Below are 25,063 nucleotides of genomic sequence, written 5' to 3' on the forward strand. Positions count from 1 at the left end.
CTTATTTCATGTTTATGACTTTTCTTTCATTAGAGTGGCTTTTTAATTACTGTTCCCTTTCTCTTTATGGCTCTTTTTCTTTTTTCTAAGAGTGCTTCTTTGATAGTTTTTATAAGTTGCACCAGTGGCTGTGTGGTAAGCAGATTAATAGGGGAGTAATGTCATTAAAATGGTAATGTGTAGACTTGGGCAAGATGCTGAAAACAATAATACTCCACTTGATTAATGACACTCTAAAGCATGAGCATGCACAATGAATGTACACGCACGCACACACACACCTGACTTTACCTTCATAAAAACGAGCTTTTATATTTAACATGTTCCACTGCAAAACACTGCAACGCACACTGCAGCATCTCTCGTGCACAATGTGAATGACAGGCACACGGAGACGGCTGGTGAAAACTTAATGGGTTTCATGATGGTCCACGACTCACCGATGCAGTGGGATTTGTCCCCGTGTTCCCGATGGCCACTTTGACTACAGACAAATCGGTAGTCAAAGTGTTTCTAAGAAAGAGAGTTACAAGGAGGGGCAGAGCAAAAGTTGCATAGCTCCACAATAAAATCCTTTTTCATTTATAGAGCAAATTATTTCACACATTTTAAAAAGTAAATAAGAAATAAACAAAAGGTTCATCTAATCAATACTGTGGCAGGCAAAATATATCAATTCATGATCATAACATTAAATACATTATTCAAAATAATTCAATGTTCAGAGATAGAGTGACAGAGAGAGAACACATGTACAGTATGTACATAAAAACACACACACACACAGATCCTAGCCAACACAATGGGACTGGAGATGGCATTACGTAGTGTTATTGTGGATGATTAAATCTGGAGCTGTCTGTCTGCCATATGCAACTCATGAGTGGGTGAAAACAAAACAAAGAGAGAATGGGAGTAGAGATTTGATTAAAAGAAAAAACAAAAGGGAAAGTTACTGACTGCTGGCCTCTTTTTGGTTATCCACACCATGACGCAGAGGTGTGGAAAACGACAGATTGATATTACAAATCTAGCAGGGCAGCTATAATTGAGCAGAAATCTTAATTGGGCTTTGATAAATTGGTTTGTTTGCAAAAGCAACGCCCTAACCCACGAAAAATGAAAAAACACATTCTGTGATGTTTGCTGCACTATTGTGACTACAACTCCCAAACCAGGTTGTGTGAAGTGTATTCACAACCCTGCCATCACCCATGGAAACATTTTTAGAACCTGTGAACTCAGCACAGGTCTGTTAAGGGCGACGGCTGTACAGACTTGTAAAGAACGGATCGTGTGCAGGGATTAAATGCAAGCGCTTTCAAACAGCAGAGCGAAAATAAGTCAAACATGCACGAACGTACATTTTTCATGCGTGCATGCACACAAACGGACACCTCTGAGCCGGCCTCCAGGAAGGAGTTGCGACCTCTCAGCCGGAGCGGCGTCAGGGGAACGCAGTCTCTGATCATTTAATAGGCCTGGTCCCTGAGAGAGAGAGCGAGCTCGCTTCATCAGCCTGTCATGGGGCCAAAGCTGACCCTGCAGAGCCAGTTCAGCTCTATAGTTGGCTGTGTGCTGAGAGGCTGAGGGGGGGAAAAAAGCAAATCTAGAGCCTCGAAGCTTCTGTCTCTGTCACTACTGCTCATTATTTAACCATTCACTAGCATTTTCACATCATCCGGACACATAAACACTCATGCACATGGACGAATGCCCTCCGAGACAGGAGCAAAGGTAGATCCATTCGATTAGATCTGCTGGTACTGAATCATTTATTTACAGATTGTGTGCAAGAGTCGGTTTTCATTGATTTGAGACACAGACATATAAACAAACAAAGACGTAACGCAAATCCTGTTCACTGGCATTCTGTTACTTTGCACTGTACTGTGCCGTGGGCTAGGAGTCATGCTGCATTTGCAGCACAACGAAATTAGAATGTGACTAAAAGAAAAAGCAACAATACCAAACCTCCAAACCATAACTGTGCCTGTAGCAAGGGAAAATGACAGCATGTCTGAGCGTACAATGAACGCACTCACACACACACACACACACACACACACACACACACACACACACACACACACACACACACACACACACACACACACACACACACACACACACACACACACACACACACACACACACACACACACACACACACACACACACACACACACACACACACACACACACGTGTGTGCAATGCCCCGACACGCAAAACAAACAGTTTTGCATGAGATGGGAAGGGAGCAGTGCAACATCAGCAAATATACGCAAGCATGCCAAACCAGTTACACATGACTTCATAAAAGGTGTGTGTGTGTGTGTGTGTGTGTGTGTGTGTGTGTGTGTGTGTGTGTGTGTGTGTGTGTGTGTATCTGCCACACTGATTACATCTGCATGTGACAGACACTGACACGGGCTGACATCAGAAAGACACGGCAGCTCACAGAGGGACTTGCGTGTCCCGCATGCACTGTCATGATATGAATATGCCATTAAATATACATGGAAACATTGATTCACTGTTATAAAGATTTATATATATGGCCGAATCAGGCAAAATGACAAGTCGCATGCAATGGCACAGTTCAGCTTTTGAGAGCTTGGCCAAGATAAAATGGACTGAAGCGGGCGAAAAAACTAAAAACCCAAACCAGTCCAAATGACAATCTGACATACGGGCTGTTCATCTCCTGCTTTGCTAGATCAACACAGATTGGACTAATGTATCACCATAATCCTCACAACGCTGAATCCAAACTGCTCTCTTGTCCAACAGCAAAATGATCTCTCTCTCTGTCTGTCTGTCTGTCTGTCTCTCTCTCGCTGGCTTGTGGGAAATCGTCACACTTTGAATTTCACTCACAGAATCAGGTTTGTCTTGGATTACCTTGTTTTGTCCACAGTGAGAGAAACTCACGGAATCCTGTTCCCCTTTGAAATCCGACTCAGTAATCTTCACTGGTAATGCCTCGCTGCTACAGATGAATTTATGGGCGGAATATACAGAGAGGACTTGAAAAGGGGGACTGCAGGTGTCAGTTTCTGCTAAATGCTAAAGGTGTTTTGTTTTTGTTTTTTTCCATAGGAGTGTACATGTGCGATTACTGAAGAGCAGGGGGCCACAGCATTATAACTAGGTTTCAATGGGGCAAGAAAAGCAGGGGAAACACACACACACACACACACAAGGATTCAGAGGGGCCCCTTGTTACTCATGCATGACCAGTCCATAATGCACTTTCACTCACCGTTGGCAGGACAACAGAAATACTGAGAAAGGGGATTTGGGGAGGCAGGATTTGCCAAGACTGTGGGAACAGCCAGATTCCTCCTTATGACACAAAAGATGGAGGAAGAGCCGCTCAACTCGCTCACTCTCTCACACTTACAGTCGGAGCAGCGGAAGTATTATCCCTCGGCTGCATCGCGTGCTCTCTCTGAACCCTGATGCAGCGGGGAGAGTGCGTTTCCACTTGGACTGCATGCAGAGATTTGCGCATGACAATGGTTTGTTGAAATGCAAACACTTGGAATGAGGCTGCGTTTCCTGTGCGGAACAAAGAAGACGGTGATCGCACCTCCGATTCGCATCATTTGAACGGCGCATGGGTGTGCGTGAGCGAGGGCGTGCACGTGGATGCGCCCAAGTATCCAACTGTGGCCGCGCATTGATCGGCCTGGCTCCCTACAAAGAAGATGTGAGCTGCCAGCTAATAGAGGAGCTAGCCTCGGTTAGCCCACTGACTGATGGGGACTGTGATTTCATTTAGCTGTTGCTACAGACGCCGTAAACAAGTCATGTTTCCCCTCCAGGAGTCGGAGCAAGAGGAAACAGACAGTGAGAGAGAGAGAGAGAGAGAGAGAGAGAGAGAGGAGCGAGTCAGGGGAATGTGCGATTCCTTGCAGCTGTTCAGTAGCTCGAAAGTATGCGCATCATTGTCTGCCTTTAAAGTTTTATGTAGTTTCATTACATTAAATGTGCAAGAGCCACAATAATCTGTTAAGTGCCACTAAGTTAAATTAATGGCATCGTTTCCATCCTATTACAACTGAAATGGGGGGGGGGGGGCTGAGATGTCTTTTGTTGTTGTTCCTGCAGATTTAATTAAACAGCAGCAGGAAAATAAATACATAAAACTTTTTTTTATAAGTTTCAAAAGTAAAACCTATTGCGATTATTTTTGCGATTCTACAAGTATGACAATTCAATGTAATGATGTATTGCTATTTTTGTTTACTTTTTTACATTTGACATTTGGGGTAAAAGATGAATAATAATAATACACTTCGGGAGACTGTATATCAAGAGTAATATTTCCAGTTGAGTAATATATGTCAGTTTCATTTCAGCAGCACCATTGCTGCAAACTCCCTGGCTTGGTCTCAAGGCCATGCAAAAGGAAAATGTGTCTTTAGGATGAGGTCTGTGGGTCATAGTCCAACACATACATCTTAAGTACATTACTGTTGTAACCAAGTTCAATAAAATACTAACTTGAATGGCACTCACACTTCACACACATACCTCCACCAACAGTCCCCTTCAATTCAATCAAGCTGCAGCAAATTGCACACACACGTCGATATCAGTCCCCTCATTATTAATTCTGTGAAAATGACCAAAAACATCCCATCTCCCATCACAATGACAATATATCGACAACAATTGCTGAATTAATAATCTGCCGTAGAGTTTACAATAGCCTTAAGTCTGAGATAGTTCTTTCGATTTAATGCTGCTCTGCAAATGCGGCTGGAACAGAAAACATGAAAGCTTTCTTTTCGAGGGAGAGATAGTCGATGTGTGTCTTGTGATCTAAGAGTACGATTGGAAGATAAGCTTAGATGGACTTGACTCCATTAGAAGGAATTCATATGCTACAGACTTCATTATACAGGACGAGACACAGAAATTCTTAGGTCAGAAATGATCTGAGCCCTCTGACGGACGCTGCAGATTAACTGTCAGCTGGCTGCACGTAACCTTTATGCAGCTAAATTGGCCGAGCACTGATATAAAACCGTAGTCTCACTTCATCCAGAGAGAGAGAGAGAAAGAGAGTGTAAAGGACACAGACGTTGTTCGCTAGTGTAGCAGTTTCATCAGCACAGCCTGGGTGCACTCTGAAAGAAACAGGTCACTTTGCGTATCATTCTGAGCAGAGGAAATTATATGTCATGGTCCATAAAGCAGGCACTTAATATATTATCAGAAACAGTATCCTTGTGGCTTATATCAATGTGGATCGGATGTACAACGCATAGTTACGATGACATCACCTCATTTGAAGCCATTTAGTGCCTGTGCTGCAACTGGCTGCAGAAGCTCAAGCTACTTTAAGGATATAGTTTCCCAAATTCCATTCATATATTTTGGAGAGAGCAGAGAGCCAAAATAGAACTGCAGCGACGGATGCTGTTTTCAGACATGCACTGAAGTCCGGACATTTTCCTGAACTTTTCCAGAGGGGCTGTATGTGAGGATGCAAATGTCCGTCCCCAAAAATTCACCAAATTCGAGGCAAAAGGAAATCTAATAATGAAAGTATGATACTGCTTCAGTAAGCTGCTCAGCTGCATTTCAAAGTGAAAATTCTCCACAGACATCCGTAAAGCGAAGCAAACTCTACTAACACACCACCAAGGTGCTGCTGTGATGAACTTTAATGTCTGACAAGGACATCAACATCAAAACTTCGCTGCCCCTTTAATTTGGTCACAGGACGTGCGTTGCCATTGGTATGCAGTTTCCGCCGAGCCACAAAACTCAGTGGTGCTTGTTAAAACACTTTTCATATCTATGCAAGTGCAATGAATGGTGTCTGACAAGGGCGCTTGTCTGCCAATTGGAGAATTCTCATAAAGGAAGCACCCTGCCAAGATGAAAGCCCCGGGTGATGCCGGAGAGGGAGATGTTGGGGGTTAAGAGAGGAATGAAACATCCAGATAAGAAGGAGAGACAGTGAAAGGTGAGGAAGGAAATAAATAAGGAGAAAGATAGAAAAACATGTAGCGAAAGAGGTGAGAGGCAAGTGAGAATGAAAACCCAGCTTCCTTTTCACACTGAAGAAACATTTTTAAAGACTATACTTTTGACAAGACCATTTGCATTTATATCTGAAGGACAACCCGATAGCCTCAACGTTTGGCGGGTTGCACTTTGTTAAAGAATGGGAAATGTTGCCATCAAAAAGCTCTTTTTATGCTGTATGTGTGCTACCGTGCATCATCCAGAGAAAAATGTGTGAACCAATAATTCTTATTGCATTCAGGTGCTTGTCAAAGCACAAGATGAAATGGACCTGCTAAAAACATCACCTCTCCATTGTAACTGTTTATTTGTGTGATTGTATGTAAACATAATGATTCATTTGTGAGACATAATAATTGATTTGCGAGACATTTGTATGAAGGCAACACGAACAAACATGGAGGAGAATGTGCGTGACTTCCAAACAGGAGGACTCGAACAAGACAACAACAAACGAGGAGTTCATACCAACTTCTTCGGCTACTTCTGTTACATGAACGTGGTTTGGTAATGAACAGTCTGACACAGATCAGGAAATCATACATACATGCAAATTAGGCCCCACAACAGATTCAACTCCATGAACCTTCCTTTTACCACCAAATACAAGAACCATGTCGAATAATATGGAGGGGGTCTGCGGATGAGAGCCACATTGCTCAAAACAAAGCCCAGACTCTGGCATCAGAAGGGGCTTTTGGCCCGGCACATCATATGGCAAAGAATCACAAAGATTGATAATGGCTGCCTTGACACCTTACAACTGCAGAGACATGGCCAGAAATTACAGGGTCAAGAAAAGGTATGAGAAGTGTGTGATGAGTAATGAATCATGATGTATGACCTCTTTGGTCATATTGCACAGCTGAACCATTTGCATTTGTGAGATGGTTGAGATGTGTGTGTGTGTGTGTGAGTTCATGTGTTTGAGTGAATGGTTTTAGCAGTGTCAAGGCTCATTCCTGAATATCTCATGCATGGTTGCTGTTCCTTTTTTCGGCTCAGTCTTTTTTTTCCACTGCAATGTCTTTCATTCATTTATTATTTTTCAATGGAGCAGATGTGAAATAGGAATTCCTCTGTTCAGCATCATCCATCCTGTTAACCCCACATCCCTTTTAATCCTCTCACCCCCCCATCGCCCTTCTCTCACTCACTCACACACACACACACACACACACACACACACACACACACACACACACACACACACACACACACACACACACACACACACACACACACACACACACACACACACACACACACACACACACACACACACACACACACACACACACACACACACACACACACACACTTTGCCGTTGCCCTCATCCCTTTCTCATCTCATCTCATCACAGTGAGGCTTTAAGAGAACGTTGGCACAGCGGCGGCTAGTAACATGTCACTCAGGATTCTAGCCAAGCCACAGGCACAACGTAGACTCACATAACATCTCAAAACAAGCCATCAGCTTCCACCCGGTGCATTTTTCTACTGTCTTTTTTCTGCTTGTGACTTTTCCCTACTACCTTTCTCTTTCCTGTTATCTCCTCTATCAGGGGGTTGTCTGCTTGGAATGACAAGTACAGTATCCATTGGATAGCAGGAGAACGGCTCAGACTTTAGGGATTATGCTATTCATTTTTGCTAATCAGGCTGGAAAGGGATGAAAGCATTGCAAGCAGTTTCAAGCAATATTCCTGTTTGATACAGCGTCATTCTTTCAAAGGCCTAATTTGACACAAATTGGCAAATAAACGCCTACTTAGTTGCTTCACAAGTATATTCAGTAGAAGTCTATGGCATTTCTTGCTTTATTTTTCCTTAAATGGTGATATAATTATATTTCTGTTTAATCTGAATCACTCTGCACAGACATAATGTTTCATGATTCTGGGGATTTCTGCATTTTTGCCTAATTCAAAGTGGAAAATTGCCACTTATTTGAATGTCATATTTTCTATCAATGGGAGGGAAAGACCTATGCAGCAGTACATCCTTGTCGACACCATTAACAAGCACTGGAATCAGCACATTCCTACAAGAGATAACAGGCTAAGACCCCAATTTCCCTGATAATATATCACTGATCAATTTCACTTTGACTAACAAGAAGAGCTGCATTGTGTGTGACATAAGAAGACATCAAGGCCAGCGTAGGCCCTGCATGTTAGGAAAATATATCAAACTACCGCTTCCCATTAAAGATCGCTGATAAGAAAAACATTGTCAACGCAATATATTTCCCATGTGGATATGAGCATGTGATTTAAAATAGAAATTTCTTATTATTCCATATTATGGGCAAATTATTTCTTGCTGCCATGTGCAATTTGACATGGAGCAATACTCTCTGTATAGCAGCGTTTCACATTGCTCTGTGATTGATGAGCACAGGCATGATCCACGCCCTGTTCATGCTCTGACATATTATCCATATCATTAAGTTTTCTTAGAGCTGGATTGCGTCTTTCAAAATAAATGCCATCAATCTCAGAAGTGGTCCCAGCTCTGCCATCATATGCCTATGGGGGTAAAAGGTGGCTCCAGGATTATAGTGTGTGAAGGACATGTCCCCGTAAAGATGCTGGATAGGACCAGCTGTACTGACCAACTACTGCCGTCTACAGTTATGGCCCCTTTTTGGTTACAGGCTCACTTTTAATAAGGTCAGGATTAGGGTGACCAGCGCATTATGGCAGGGGATTACTGGGTCAGTGCGTAGTCCTAGAGAGTAGGCTACCATTTGCCAGCTCAGTGCAACTGTGGTTAACTCTTCCTCATTATTATTGTCATGCCTGGGGATTTTTGGGGTCTATAACTTGAGTAATGGCTCATGTCTACTGCCCATGTCCGTGTGTGTGTGCGTGTGTGTGTGTGTGTGTGTGTGTCAGCTGTAATGATTCAGTATTTGCTATGCCAATGTCTCCATTCACCATTTTCCTGTCCGCTGTGTTCCACACACTCGCGGGTCTTCAACTACGGAGTAGCATGATAAAGTTGCTCTGAGGGTGCTTCTCAGAGGATTAGCACAGATTAGCATTAGATGGTCCATTTGAACTGGATAAACTCACAGCACCATCAGCATGTTGGCAACCTAGTCTTGGGTTTTAGCCACAGTAAGAATTTGCTTAGAGAGATAAAGAAGCAACGCGAGAGAGACATATTCATACGCACGGCTTCAAAAAGAGAATGACACAAAGCATCTTCAGTGTCTGAAAAACTGAATGCTCAGTTGCATAGATGCGTTTATACCAATACCAAAAGCTCCAGAGACTACAAAAGGCCTTTTCTTATAATTCATAATTTCCGTTGTTTAACCTTTTTGTGTTCCACATTAGGCTACGTGTGTTGTGGGTTCTTTTTTTTTTCCCAAAGACAGTCTTTTACTTTACTTATTTGTAAATGAAATGGCAAGATGATATGAGCAGATACAAAAATACTGCCAGGAGTAATGACAGTTTTCTAAAACAAATACCCTGACATTATTGAAAAAAAAAAAAAAAGCTATTCTTAATGAAATGTCACACAATCCAAAACTAAATGACTGCTGCTGAAAGCCAGAACATACAGTTAAGGTTACGACTGAAATCCAGTCCATCAAAACTGATCCGGCTGTGCTAAATTCACTTTCCAGGTAGACCATATATTAACATTTAAAATCATAAAATACCACGTAAGTAAGGCTCTGACTAGTGCAGTAAAAGTATCAAACTGTAGTACAACAACTTCAGTATAAAATAGTTTCAGAGCACACAAGCAGGGCTGCGAGAAGCAACATCACGGATAGAAAATGTTCATGTTAAACAAGAAAACAGACAATTTTGGCCTCACTTCACTTCTCACTAATGACTCTGACTGGATTCTCACTACATGAGAATTTTGATCCACTTCAGTGGAAGCTTCTGACTTGTGCGTGTAGGACACTGATGGACTGGGTAGGCGAGTGTACTGTGAGACAAACACTAAGGAGGAAGATAAGTGAGGAATTGAGTTAACTCCCATTTTTAATGACAAGAGATGAGGGGAGATGTGCAAAGAAAGGCGCACACACACACACACACTCTGCTTCCCAGTAGAATGCATGCGCTGTATGTCTAACTTGTCTACTTGTTGTTATTGCAAAGCACGATGCTCGCTCTACTCAACCGGAGCAGAGTGAGAGAAGAGCAAATAGCTTTAAGATAGGCGGTGAAATTACCCGTAATTGGAGACCATTTAAAAAACATAATAACTTCTTTGTTTCCGCAGCAGGAGGGTGAGGGTTGGGGAATCTTTTTGATTAGAACTGCAGATGAGTTAGCTATAAAACTACTGAGCCAAACGCTGGCCAGATCCATGCGGTGTGTGTGCGTGCAAGTGTTAAATCTTTATTCCGAAATGGTAAAAAACTATAATTCTGGAAGACGCAAGATTATTAAAGTTATTATTATCACAGAGGTTCCCATATAAAGCAGCAGAGACAAGCAAACAGTATTTTAAAATGTCCAAATATCAATGTTAAACACCAACTTATAAAAAAGAATTCAAATGGAGCGTGAAAATATGTATTAAAATCCAGCTGGAAACATGCCACCGCATGTTTGACAAAGATGTGTTTGCAGTACCAAATTGTCACCGTTCCACTGAGCGGGATAGTGGAAGTATGCTAAGGGGTGTGTGTCACTTAGGACGACAGGAATAATGTTGTGTAGCATATAATGGATTTGCAATGTGGCAAACAGTGACAGATGGTGGGGGGGGGGTGTGGATCTGTGTGTTATGTGTTTGCTAGCTTGCACACACACACACACACACACACACACACACACACACACACACACACACACACACACACACACACACACACACACACACACACACACACACACACACACACACACACACACACACGCGCTGTGTGTGTATGGAGAAGAAATCCCTAAGGCGCATTATGTATGCTGCCACTCGCTCACCCAAGCCAAGGGTCTCAGTTCATTTGGTTTTTAACTGTTATAAATTGTCTCACTTGACTCCTTCTTCCCTCCCATCTACAACATGCCGGGAGCAGTCTTCACACAGAGAGCAGCCAGACTCCAAACTTAGAACCAATAAAGGATTTTGGACTGTACGTCATACAGTATGACAGCAGAGACACCAATAGGAACAGACACTGAAAGGAATGAAACGGCAAGGTCAATATCACTGCATGCTGCAAATGTGCAAGAATAAATAAATGAAATTGATTTGAATATGTGTATTAACACAAAGAAAGAAGGATATAGACAGTTTTGTATACCGTGTGTGTGTGTGGGTGTGTGTGTGCGTTAACAGGTGTAAGGTTCATGGCGTGAAACCTTTTCAGAGAGATGAAATTTCAAACCTGTATGTCTCAAAAGTAATCATTTAATTACGGCTGTTAAATTGTGTGTTCTCGCTAGTTCCACACACACAAAGAGAGAAACCCGAGCACACACAAGCACTTCTGAAGATATAGTACATTTCTACTTTTGCTCCCATGTAAACCCCCACTGTTCTACAACTGAACTGACACAGCTATTTAAAAAAAAAAAAAAAACTGTTGGAAAAACTGTGGAAGGAAGAGTTCATAATGAGTTTTAGAAAACATCAGCGGATTCCACCTGCATAATTTAACAACACTAGATGTGTTTTAGAGAAGGTGCTCATGCAAAAGAGTGTCTACTAGCTTTCAGAGATGTGTGTGGGGGGACGCTAAAGTTGATGATTAGACAAGGGACTATGAAGTGACTTCTGGTGATAATATGAACACACACACACACACAGGCACAGGCACAGAAAGTCAATTAACATGAACAAATGTCTTCAGGGAATTATATTTCAATTAGCTTAAGATACTTCTAGGCATCCTTTGAGACCATAACACTGAAACAAGTGCAGAGATGTGTTATTTGTGGATGCAGGGAATCCTGTTTTTTTCAATTAGTATCATGTCATAATTCAATTGTGTAATATAAGTACAATTTAACACTAAATCTGTGTTTTGCAAGATATCAAAGAAATGCATCGCCATACGGAGAACGACTTCTGCAGATTTGGCCAACACAGCTGCATTTTGAAGCTGATTCAAGACTCAATTATAACAACGAGAAATTAACAAGTATGGGTATCCATTAGGAATGTGTAACAGCCATCAAGAGGAAATGAACGCTGTCATCAAAAAGGGATGCAACTCATTTTGGGGATTGATTCGTGGCATAGCAGCAGTGATTTTAATAGTGAATGGTGAATGAAGAGTGATTGGGAGAGCACCAGTGGGATTGTCTGTGGATATGGATTCATTTCCTGTTCATGAACTGTCTACCTTTAATGGACCTTAGAAGAGAAGAGAAGAGAATTTGTTAACCCCAAAACTAAACCATTCTGCATTTCCCCTTCTTTCTGCTTTTTTCAACATATTTCCTGTGAATTAGTGTCTATGGCCGTGGGCAGAGAAAGTTATCCTTTCAATGTGTCTCATAAAAACAGCAGCACTAGAGTAAAACAAAAACAAAATCTATAACTTCTAAGCTTCGTCCCACGTTTAGTCCATGTTATCAGAGCAAATACAGTCGGTGAAGACGAAAGATTTGTCTGCTGTCTTCTCGCTGCTCTGTCTTTACACTGCCGGATTCATGTGTGCACAAGCCTGCATGTGTATTTGCGTGGGTGTGCATGTTTTTGGTGTACACACTCAATATGGCTCTGTGTGTAAGGATGTCTCTGAACACAATACGGGCCTACTTTGCTCTGGATGAATTCATTTCTGTCAAGAAGAGACACCGAGTCCCCAAACATGGGGGCAGGAGAGCTGAGGGAGTAGTCAGAGTCACGGCTGTCCATATCTTTATCTCCGTTGAAGAAAATGATTACTGTAACATGTGCTACCAAGTCTCCAGACTCTGGCCCTCGGGGAGTTGTATGAAAAGGAGCTGTCAGATGAAAGGGCACGTAATATAAAAAGAACATTATGTAGGCTAAGAGTTGTTAAGAGAGGGGACGATACATGAACCTGTAGAGCACATTGGTTCGTGTGTGTGTGTGTGTGTGTGTGTGTGTGTGTGTGTGTGTGTGTGTGTGCGCGTCTTTTCTTGGTCTGAGTGAACGATTACGACGTGTGGAGAGGTTTTAATCCAAAAGGTGATTGTGTTTCCATCTCTTTATTTTCGAGTGTCTGAGATTAGTGACATGGCTGGTCGAAGACTAGAGCTTCAGATTAGCCACTCGCTAATCCTTTGGAATTCAATGCTAATACACACATCACGACAGAAACATCTGCACCCCAAAAATGCAATCGGTCCATGTCTTTCCTACTATTCTGTATGTGCTTGTGGTTAATGTATGTCTGGGTATATTACTGTATTTATAATCACTTGACCCTAAAGAAGGCAAAAGAAGCCAAATATCCAACTGAAGAAGTTTGCTTGTTGAGCCAGATGGACTGAAGCGGCAACCATAAAAAACCCAGAGTTTTTTTGAGGAGAATGGTGTATCATATTTTATCAGGGCTACAGTTCATAGTGCAGTGCAAACTGATTATTCAAGCTCTGACCTCCAGCATTTCTAACTGTACGAGTGCTTTATTTGTTTCTGCATTTGAGCATTGGACATGTTGTCTGGGGTTGTTGTTTTTTTACTGCAGGCAACATAACGCATAGCGCTTAACACATTAAATCTGACATCGCTAAATGCACTACAGTTTGTGTTGTGACCTGTACACAGAAATTGCTGCATGTTAACTTTGGAGAAAAGCCCCATCAGCTGATATGTTAGCTGAGCTTGCATACTTCTCTCACCTAGTGGGAGGTCTATTTGGAGCGCAAACCCACTGTCTGCTGCTGCTGCTGCTGCTGCTGCTGCTGCTGCTGCTGCTGCTGCTGCTGCTTCCACCTGTGGGCTTCTATTGTCACTGTTCTCCATTTGAGGCTGCACTTGATCTCCCCCTTCTCCCACTTTGGGCTGGCTGTACATTACACTTTGCCAGAGAGCTATATAAACTAGCAAGTGTATGATTCGTTTAGGAAATAACCATCACGTTGGCTTCAATACTAGGCTATTGTTACGATTATAATGAAACTACTACCTTAGAAATGTGGCATGTTGTTCAATTTAAGCCCGACAAACATGATTAACAACAGCATCCATGATGTTGCATCATTACCAACATGCAGCCGATTACTGTGGAGTGTTTTCTATATTTTCAGGAGATCCTTGCCTGGAGTCCTATAATACAGAATTCAGTAAACAGAAAGGCAATGCGTGTGCCCACACAATGCATTGAGCTGGAGAACTGGAAGTTATGTGTATGAAACATCAATGGCTGGCATATTGTATGGCCACATAATATGGGGAGACAAAAAGTTGCCCTTATGACAAAGAAAGGGTAGATAGATGATTTTACTGGCGCTCGACAAATCAATTATTTTACTTACGCTCTTTATGTTTCGAAGGGGAATATATGCTTGGTAAAATGGTTGCCTTTCCATATCTAATCTTTCAGTTAAATAATTATGCCTGATCTCGCTGGCATTGCAATCTGTGCCGTTTCATTCTTCGTCCACACATCCTATTCTGAAAAGCCCACAAAAGCCGAGGAGATTTCCACAAGCTGGTTTGGGAGCCGAGCCACTGCTTGGCACTCTGCACTTCGCAGGACATCTGCACACAGTTTCAAACTTTTTAACTCCTCCAAACTGTCTAGCTAGGTACGTTTTTGCCACCTATCAATCACACAGCCACCTGTGAATGTGGCAGAAACAGAAATAGACTACCTTTTGGCTTAAACTTGTTATCATGATGGTAAAATTGATTGCACGGTGTAATGGCGACAGAAAACCCACACCAACCTCGCATGTATTGATTCTCTATGAGCCTTGATTCCAGCATATTACGACGACACAATTTACAGCGCAAAGGAACTGCGTCACACACTGCGTAACCAAAATGTCGCTCTCCAGGTATCTATCACCAGTGTTAGAGATGGCAGAGGGGGGAACAGCCAAAATGACAGACACAACTCAAAGAATCCCGTTGACAGAGGAACGAAAGCAGGTGAAGAAGGAGGGTGAACGAGAGTGCACCTCCCAGGGCCATGTTTTTTTTTGCTTTGAGCAGTCGCCAGGCTGTGTGAGCTTCGGTGTACATACTTCTGTCTTCTCCACCGTGACCTCCAAAGTGGTGAAGACAACTTCCTCAGGAGCTATGAGGAAAAGTACCCGCGTCCTTGCCGGCGTCTTGCTACTGCAGCATCTTTACGACAGCGCCCAAACAGAAGTACCACCTGGAACCACTAGGGGCCACAAAAGTTGTCCGTTGCCTCTTTAAGCTTGGTGGTGACTTTCCCCCTTCCTCTTCCGGCCTTATTTCATCCCAATGTCTAAACACTCCATGAAGGCGTCTCACTTCAGCTCGTCATAGCTGAGCCTGCCCCAAATGCACTAGTTTACTGATTTGAGAAAGAGCTTGAATTGGTTGAAAGCACTGTTTCTGGAGCAGTTCTGCCATGAGAGCGTGTACACTCCGAATCGGACCACGTTCCCCCTCCAGCCTCCCCCTCCTCTCGGTTTTAACTTTTTTAACACCTGGACTAACAAAAGACCGGCTTTGATCATGGGAAATCCCTTTGGGAGAGCAGCAATGAATCCAAATTGGAACTCTGTGTGTGTGTGTGTGTGTGTGTGTGTGTGTGTGTGTGTGTGTGTGTGTGTGTGTGTGTGTGTGTGTGTGTGTGTGTGTGAGACACGGTCTGTGTGATGCACATTGAGTCAGTGCATGCTCTACTGAGGATTCTCAGCATTGAAGCTTAATGGCATTGGTATAAGGTGCAGAGCACCACACATGTTCGACCCATCAAAGCGCAGCTAGAAAAATGAATACATCACAAACACACAGAAGTGGGAGGGAGAGTGCAAGTGAGCAAGAAAGAGAGAACATCTTGTTTTTCCTGTGTAATCAGTGGCTCTGCAAACACACACACCCACACACACACACACACACACACACACACACACACACACAAGGCCGCTTGTTATCAGAAGCTTTCCCACGCTGCTGTGGTACAAAGCTCCACACCAGGATGGGAGGATAAAGCGAGGGAGGAATGGACGGAAGTACAGAGGGATGGAGGGTCAGCCTTCAGCGGCTTAGACTCACTGCGGGGATAAACACATCCCTCAGCGGGGGTTTGTATTTAGGCTAGCAAGATCAGAGTTCAGAACAGACAGACTACCAGGCAGGCAGAGCGACAGGGAACAGACAGCAAAGTGGAAATAAACAGACATCCAAACAGCAAACAACAACCAGTGCACTGTGCACATATCACACACTTTTAGTTGAGAAGACTGCGCATACTTCCTCCACATCCTCTCCTCCCACATTACGCTTGCATCAACTCCTCTATTCTAGAACATCTCCCTCTTTCTCTGTCGCTCTCGCTCTCTCTGCCTCCGTCTCCCTTCACCTGCCGCTCAGCTACGGGCTCTTACGCAAGAGGAGCCTTTGCATAACAGGCTGTTTTCTCTGGCTCCGGCGCGGGCACATGAGACACAGTGGGTAATATGTTAACAACGCGACCTGTCGGTAAACAACAACCGCCATCACAACACTCCTCGCTCACACCGTCGCGCGGGTCTGGCCGACGACAGAGTTGCGGATCCGGATCCCTGAATCCAGCCGGCGCCGGGCCAGAGGGGGCTGAAACAGCTGTCATTTGCAGCGCGCGCGGATATGGCTTCGGCTAGATAGACTTCATTGAGGAGGAGGCCCGCCTGCCTGCCTGCCTGCCTGCCTGCCTGCTGTGCGGAACCTATACAATAATGGGTCTTGCACCGGGAAATGACTGTTCAAATCAAGCAGCCTAGCACTATCGTCTTCAGGGTTAGGGAGAGGGTGGAGGAGAGAGAGAGAGAGAGAGAGAGAGATTGATGCGAGTGTGTGTGGCGGGGAGCCACACATGAAATGTGCGCACTCTGCTGTTACCGGCGTGCTTATGTCTGTGCTTTGGCCTCTTCGTAATCTAAATCAGCTAGTCAAACAGGGCATGCATTTTGCAGGAAGATATGCAGGCAAACACACACACGAGTGTGCCACCCTTAGGAGAATAAAGAGGAAAAGAAAGGCTGTGGAACGTCAATAAGGGCTGCAGTGTGAGCTGTCACATATGGCAGATATCCTGAGATACCTCTCATTACACCCCAATTCATTAAGTCAAGCACGGCCTTAATCATTTCTGGTTATTAGGGACGGACCGCTCTCATTCTCCTTCTTTCACTCTGGCATATGCGCACACATGCACTTCAAAGAGACAACAACAAATGATCAAGGGAATCAAGCTCAAATGGATCTTTCATTTGGGATTCCTCATTTACTCGTGTGGAAAACAGCGGTGAAAGTCAAGATGATGCTCATTGGCCTTTTGTACGTTTGTTATCCGGTGCCTTAACTACATCTTGATATTATTCCAGGAGGATGAAGTGGACTTTATATCGCAGGACTGAAGCTCGGTGTGGCGCATGTGGCCCTGCTGTTAAGACTGACAGCTGTTTCAGAGTTGCCTCAGATAAACTGGTGAAAGAAAGGGAAAATATATAGTTTCACGACTTCAGCACTGTGTTCGGGCTGGTTGAGAAATTGCCACTAAAACACTGCTGGGTTTTACTCATGCAACTTTGCACCAGATGTGGAACACTCGCACCTTCTACACAGAACCATCACGACCGTAGCCCAACAATTCACTTTCAAGTCTTTTCAAGCCCACAGCTTCTACTCTGTTGTTATTGACACATTTATATAATCAAGGCACTCGTGTATTGCAAATGTCAGCGTAAACATAAACTAAAGTGCCACTGCCTCAGCAAAGGCCTTTTTATCTAATTTCATTATTTCACTGTAATGTATTTATTATATGCCCATGAAAACACAGGCACGCACCATCCGCCCTGACCTTGACCCCTCCCCCAAAGTCACCTTACTGGTTTACATCCGGGTCCTCATCGCCCCAAACACCACTGCCAGATGTGGATGGGATTAATTACCACAAAGAGTCTGAAGATCAGAGTAATGTTCACATAGAGTTAGTTGCCTTCAGCTGAAGCCAGAATTGATTTCCATTTTTCTAATGCGAGTCCTAGAAAACGACGGGCCACCTGAGGCTTAAACTGAGAAGAAAGAGCAACGGCTATTGTATATTATCAGATATCATTGCCAGATAATGAACTTCTGCGAATTCAACGGAGAGGAGCCCCGGCCAACCGGACAAGGTGCCCGGGATACGGCTCATCCGAGATCCATGACAGCAGCCTTCTGCGAAACCTCATGCTGGCGCACAGCACACCGGAGCCGACTGCGCGCACTGACCACACGCCACACCTGCGAAGAAGACGCACAAGTCGCAAGGAAGCGCTCTGCGCGTCTGCGAGATCGAGAGTCGCCGTGATTCAGCCGCGAACAGTTCGGCTTCGGCACGCGTAAAAACGCGTCCGCAGTCTGTATGACTCATTCAAGTGCTGCAAGTCGAACACAACCGGGGGGGGCGGGGGGGGGGGGCTGCTTGTTCCACGGTGAGGTGGGTCTTCCCGGAGGGCTCGGGTTTTGTACTTTGGTTTTTTTTTTTCTTTTGTTTCATTGCCATTCACGCACGGGACCTGGCGGCCCCTGGGTGGCCTGGCAGTCGAGCTGGGGTCGTGTCCTGACCAAAACAATGCTGAGAAGCAGAAGCAGCAGCAGCAGCAGCAGCAGGCTTCCACCCTCCCTCCATCCCCGAAGGACGTTCACGTGCAGGTGCTCCCGACTGTTCCGGGGCGAGCGCCCCTCACTCCCCCAACCGCGCGCACGTTCACAGGCAAACGCGCGCACATTCAGCGCACGTACACACGCGGCGAGAGGCGAGAGCCCCCGAGGAGGGGGGGGGGGAGGGAGAGAGAGAGAGAGACCCGCATGTCCCTGCCAGGACCCCGCGTGTGACCGCGCGTTCTGCCCCTGCTGCTGGCCTGCAACATGCGCACACACACACACGCGCGCTAATGCGCACGCACATCACGCACTCGTCCCGGGCTCACCTTTCAGAAGAATCCCATAAATAGTGTAGAGGGTGAAAATCAAATGACTCTTGAGATTCATCCTGTCTTCTTCTCGCTCCTCCTCCTCCTCTCCTCGGGCGTCTCTTTTCCCAGCGGACCTCGAACCGAGTCGGACTTTGTGCTGTGTCAGCTATCCAGGTGGACGTGTCGTCTCCCGCGCGTCTCTGGCCAAAAAAAAAGAGGTTCTTTTCGCACAGCCGAGTCAAAGCGCTGCTTCGCTCCGCGGTCGGAGAGGCACCAGGCGGCGAGGCACCGGCTCAGTTGGCGGGACCGGGAGCAACAACAGTCGGGCTCGGAGACCGAGGAGAGTCGTCCTCTGGTGACGGAGTGGATGGTGCCGCTGCTGCTCCTACTGCCTGGTCTGCTGTGGCGCGCGACACACACAGCGCGCACAACACGAGTGGATTGTTTGAGTCCCGCCCACACGCGTCCTGATGGACGAGGGAGGGGAACCAATCACGGAGGCCCGAGGCTAAGCGAGGGGGGGTGGGGGGGGCGCGGGGGGTCACCGTGTGAAACAGACTGCAAAAGTATTGAAATCAATTTTAAAGACGCCGTTTTTTAGTCTTGGGGTGTTTAATTATGAGTGAACATTTACAATGTGTCGACGTAAAACCTGGGAAATCCCTGAAGTTAATTGTTTTGGGGATACGTGGATTACTTATTCTTAATGGCCGACAATGTTAACACAGTAAAAAAAAAGGAAATGATTAAACAAAATATATGGTTTAACCTGAGAAATATAAAAAAAAACCTTGAAAATATTCAATTAGACCTGTGGACCTGGAAAAAGGTACAAATACCTCTCATAAAAACTCAAAGCGAAAAATAGATGTATGAAAAATCACTGTAAATGAAAGAATTTTAAGATTAAAGTGTGAATCTGATGAACAGCGTGAGGTGCAGAGCAGATGAAGCAGGTTGCGTGTCACCTCTTTGAGTCGGTCACTGCAGAACCGGAGAAATGCTTCAGCCGTCTGACAGCGATTCTGGATTTCAGTGTGTGAAATGTGGTGTGAAATGCATTACTTCTCATCGGATTCTGCTTTGACCTATTCTTAGCCAGATCAGGCCACAACCTGAGAGGCAAAAGCTGATTTTTTTATTTTTTTTATTTATGTTTTACAGTGTACAAGTAGAATGGGCTCAATTCAAAACAGAGAAAACCATGCAGACACGCTTCTGGGAGTGAGCTGTCCTTCCACATGAACTGGGCAAGTTTTACGTTTCACCGCTCGCCGCACTGATGATCCCGGTTAGAGGGCGGCGAAGTATTGAGGTTGACAGCGCTGCCCGTAAGCTTTGAAGATTGTCCTCGATGGGACAATCAGAGGGGTGGAGAGGTGAGGTGGGACTTGATGGGACACGGTGGTGTGAAGGTGTATTGGACAGGGAGGGGAAGGGGTCCGCAGCCCCCTTTCGAAAGAAGCTGTTGAGATTGATTCAGAGCGAGAGAGAGGACGCGCGGGTACCACACTGCCAGGTGGATGATGGGACAGCAGTGTGGGCAGAAAGGTGGACAGTCCACGGCTGAGGGGTGAGTTGTTTGCCTCGGATGTTCAGACGTCTCTCGTCCGTCTGCAGCAGCCGCGCGTGTTAGAGAAACTGAGAGCCGCGGCCGAGCTCTGGGAACAGAATTAGATGGCGGTGTGTTTTCTGAACACTGGCCAACAGTTTGTGTCTGTCGCAGCAAACGCAGGGGTGGATGAGGATTGTTCATCACAAAAAAATCTATTTGAGGAGCCCGCAGGCTGCTTTGTGATGCCACCACAGGCACACAAGAAAGGGAAGATTATGAGTCAAATCTGACGAGACGCATTGTGCATGTGGTCATCAACTTTACGGATGAAATCGGCAAGGATAGCAACAACGTCTTTTCAGTCGCACAACTAAAGCTGCTCAGCAGGGGATGTCCTCCGCCATGACAGCAGGTGTTGTGTGCCATAAAATCATTTTCTCCTTACTTATTTCCAGGTCATTTGAGGATTGCACATGCCTGAATCACTTCTTTTTTTTTTACTAACAACCTGCGTTAACTCTCAGCTCGAGGCTCTTCCTCTTCTGCAAGCTCGAACATTCAGAAACACAGATCCTGTTTTTTTTCTTTCATATAAACACACTGTCTATACACACATACACAAGTATAAGTATACTTGTACATTTTCTCTGTTTTGAGGACACTCATTCATATCATAAATTACCTCGACCTTTACCCTAACCTTAATCATCACAACTTCATGCCTAGCCCAATCCCTTACCCTACTTTAACCTAGATCTCCTCCGTAAAACAGTAAAACTGGTTCTCACAAGGATGGAAGTTCAAGTGCAAATACATACAACAAGGTGTACTTTGATTGGGGAAAATATTTTTTACGCGCAACAGACAACTTACACTGTGCAATCTGTTTTGACATCATAATGACATGTACAAGGCAAAAGATTGTCTATTTCTAATCTGTCTGTGGAAGATCTCATTTTTGCTCACTCCACTATAAAGAAGTGTGTGTGTGTGTGTGTGTGTGGGCGGGGGGGGGGGGGGGGGGGGGGGGGTGCACACCTTGTAATGGCTCACTTCACACTCTTACAAGTGGTGTGTGCCACCACTAGAGCCACAGCAAGAAACCATGGGGTCTTCTCTAAAAAGTGTTTGGATCCAAGAGAGACGGCCGGTCAGTGGACTGATAGAAACAGCACATTCAAATTTCCACCTCACCTGGGATTGTCCGGGGGGCTCCAGATGGTAGACAGACCAGTCTCTCTCCCACTCCCCCTCCCCTCTCACTCACACACAAACACATGCTGCCACTAATGCACACCCCCTCTCTCCAGAGTTTCAAGTAACCACCACCTGCTCCTGGCTGAGACCACTGTTCACTGGTCCACCTAATGTAGGCTGACACATGTTGCCAAGCACTTTGGCTTGGAAGAAACAGGGGGGGTCAAATCCCCTCACCTTTTATTTTGAAATGTAATCTCATTGTTGTTTCTCCTCTCTCTCTCTCTCTCTCTCTAAACTTGAATTACCTATTTTTCAAATTATGCACAAACTCATTAAAAATAAGAAATGTGAAGTGAATAAATAGGTATTTTAATTTGAAAAGAAAAGGAAGGCTAAGATCACAAAGACGTGTCACTGGTTTAAAATAGTATTTATATACTTGCATCACAGAACGTGAATTTATGTTATTCATCTGTATTTAGGAATAATAATTTGAAAAAAAACAAACCGTCACATAGTATATCTCCTTCAAACTTTCCTGGACTTGTGACATCTGCTAATAACACACAGTTTAGAAGTTTGTGGGGTGACATCTGGAAGTGTGTGGGTGTTGCTGCCAAGATTGTGGGGTTTGGACCGCTCTCTCCTTTCTGCAGCACTCTCCTGCCATCCATTTTTCATTTTCCTGCCACCTGCCTTTGACTCTCTCGGCGTCAAGCGAGCGGCATCACCTTTTCGATGAGTTAACAGCGATCTCGGACCGGCGTATGAGCACGACATAACATACCGATCTCAGATCACTGCTATGCTGCTGGAGCTCATCACATTATGTGTGATAGCATCGCTTTTAGGTAAGTTTATCCGAGTGTGTAGTTTAGCACAGAAGGCCTGTCAACACACATATTGTGCAGTCTTAAATACATGCCAACATTTGAAAACGCTGTCCTGACAGAGAGACGAAAAGCACATTGATAAGTTGTGCTCCTGCACAGATGGCAAACTGCGAGGGGGGAAATGGCCTGTAGTAACTAATACAACGCAGCAGTGACTGAAAAGGGCTTCACGGCCCAGTAGCTACTATCCTGAATGAATGTATAACTTTGACACAGGTGGCGTCTCTTGCAGACACCTGAGTGTTTTTCCCCCACTGTGTCTGCAATATAAATGACCCTTCCCACCGATTTTTGGCAACCATGGCGCGCCACGGAGACCGGGGCCACTGCAGGCAGCCGCACCAAAAAAAAGGGGGGGCTGTCAGCCAAATACAACCCGGTCCAGAGCTCAGCAGCAGTGCTGCGATTAGAGTGGCACACCGATTGTTTCAGTACCACTCGCTCTGAAAGAGTTCCGATGGCAAACTCTGAATACACAGACGAAGGACTGACCTTTTGTTAATGACTACAGCAGCATTCCACATCCGTTCACAGGTGTCAAAGGCTGTGTAGATGCACGGTCTGGATAATGTTCATACTCGCAGTTCGACCCTTAAAAATGTGTGTAAAATATAGGAGAATATATATATATATATTGTTTTGAGTAATATTGTTTGATTTGACATTGAGGCAGGAAATAAAGGATGTGTTGTTTGTGTTGCCTGGTAGCTAAGGTCAAGTTCATACATGGGCACATTCAGGAACAGAGCATTTACGGTTGGTGGATTCAAGGCTGTGTGTCATTTGGCTGCTGTCTTTAAAACACCATACTATTGGTTTTGTTTGTTTTAGCCTATTAACGAGGATTGTGAATAATTTCACTTTTTGCTTTTGAGTGTTGCCTTTGCTATGAACTTTGAACTGTGCACTGTTTCCAACTGTTGAGAAAGAGAACTCTTACTCAGAAAAAGCGGTGAAGATTTATATATGGTTTTTTTTAACATGACGCCAGTATGGCAGGCCAATTGTGCCAAGAATGTTACTCTCTGAAAAACTCGTAGCACATGCACATTGGAGTTATTCTGTGACTAAGCTGTTAGACCACATGCATACATTTATGGCGTGAGAATAATGCATTGACATACTGTAAATGTCCTGGAGTTTTTGTCTTATACCCCCACCATTGCCCAAACATAGCCATGATGTGAAGACTTTCCTCTAAACATGGCTGTTAGTGAGCAGCTGATAATTTCCTGTTGTATGAAACAATCTTCCTTTGAATAAAAAAGGACCCTTTCAAATACTACTGTTCTCTCTCGCGTTCATTATTATGATCTAGCACATGCTATTACCTTCTCACATTCACAATTACTCTTCATATTCTGTGGTCTCCTCATTTTTGTCTTTTGTCTACATTTAGTCTTTCTTATATCCAATACCATTATTTTTCAAATTCACCACTGTTCCGTCTGACAAACAACTCTGTAGCTCCCAATGAACCAAAAAGTATGTTGTTTGCATTGTCAAGGGATACCTAAAGGAGTGACAGTTATAAATTCAGAGTAATGTTCTCCCCTGCTCATTTTCTTGTTGGATAAAAAAAAAGAACATGGTTCTTGTAGATCATTAAGTGTCACCTGTTTGAGGGAGAGAAATACAGTGTGTGTGTGTGTGTGTGTGTGTGTGTGTGTGTGTGTGTGTGTCTGTGTGTGTGTGTCTGTGTGTGTGTGTGGGGGTTTCAATTTGAGTCGTAAATTCGAAGCTCAAAAGGTCAGAATCCTCTTCCTGTATGTTTTGTTACTTGTGAAATGTCACATTATGTCTTGCTGGTAGTTCAGCAAAGATTGTGTGGCACAGTAATTTCAGAGACAACCACACCTGAACCAGCATCTGCCTTCTCCATACCGAAATCTGCATATTCAAACTGGACCGAGGACAGGTCTGACAGAGGAAGCTTGAATTGTGTTGGCAAAAATTATGGGCAATTACAAAAATGCAATGAAATTTATTATTATTATTATTAAATACTTCTTTCCATCTAGTTGTGAAAAAGACCTTTTCCAACATCTTCATTCCTCTTCTGTGAGCAAAGGAAGACAGGGCTGGAGTTTCATTCATTCACACAGAATGAACATTGAAGGATGAAGCCTGACATGTTAGACAAAACTAGAGTCTAGTCTCACCTGCATTCTTGTTTTTGCTTCTGTCTCTGTCTGTTCTGTAATTATTATTATTTTTTTTTCAGCCTGCCTTTATGTCTGTCTATGAGCTTGGACACGATTAATCATCAGATGTGGTCAGATCCAGCACTGATCCAAAGGGAAGTAGTCAGAGCTTAATAACA

The 25,063-nt window shown here is 44.3% G+C and overlaps 1 protein-coding gene across 3 annotated transcripts in view; it reads right to left on the bottom strand.

Moving 5' to 3' along the window:
* cadm2a (cell adhesion molecule 2a) overlaps positions 1 to 19,519 on the bottom strand; it is a 181,031-nt gene extending 161,512 nt beyond the window's left edge. For all 3 annotated transcript variants that reach the window (XM_035626230.2, XM_035626232.2, XM_035626228.2), the window contains exon 1: positions 19,108 to 19,519. In XM_035626230.2, the coding sequence (XP_035482123.1) occupies positions 19,108 to 19,168 (61 nt within the window). In that variant the 5' untranslated portion in view covers positions 19,169 to 19,519. The remainder of the gene's footprint in view (positions 1 to 19,107) is intronic.
* Positions 19,520 to 25,063: the final 5,544 nt, after the last annotated feature.

The sequence above is a fragment of the Scophthalmus maximus genome, chromosome 2 (genome assembly GCF_022379125.1).
Source record: "Scophthalmus maximus strain ysfricsl-2021 chromosome 2, ASM2237912v1, whole genome shotgun sequence".
Classification (NCBI taxonomy): Eukaryota; Metazoa; Chordata; class Actinopteri; order Pleuronectiformes; family Scophthalmidae; genus Scophthalmus; species Scophthalmus maximus.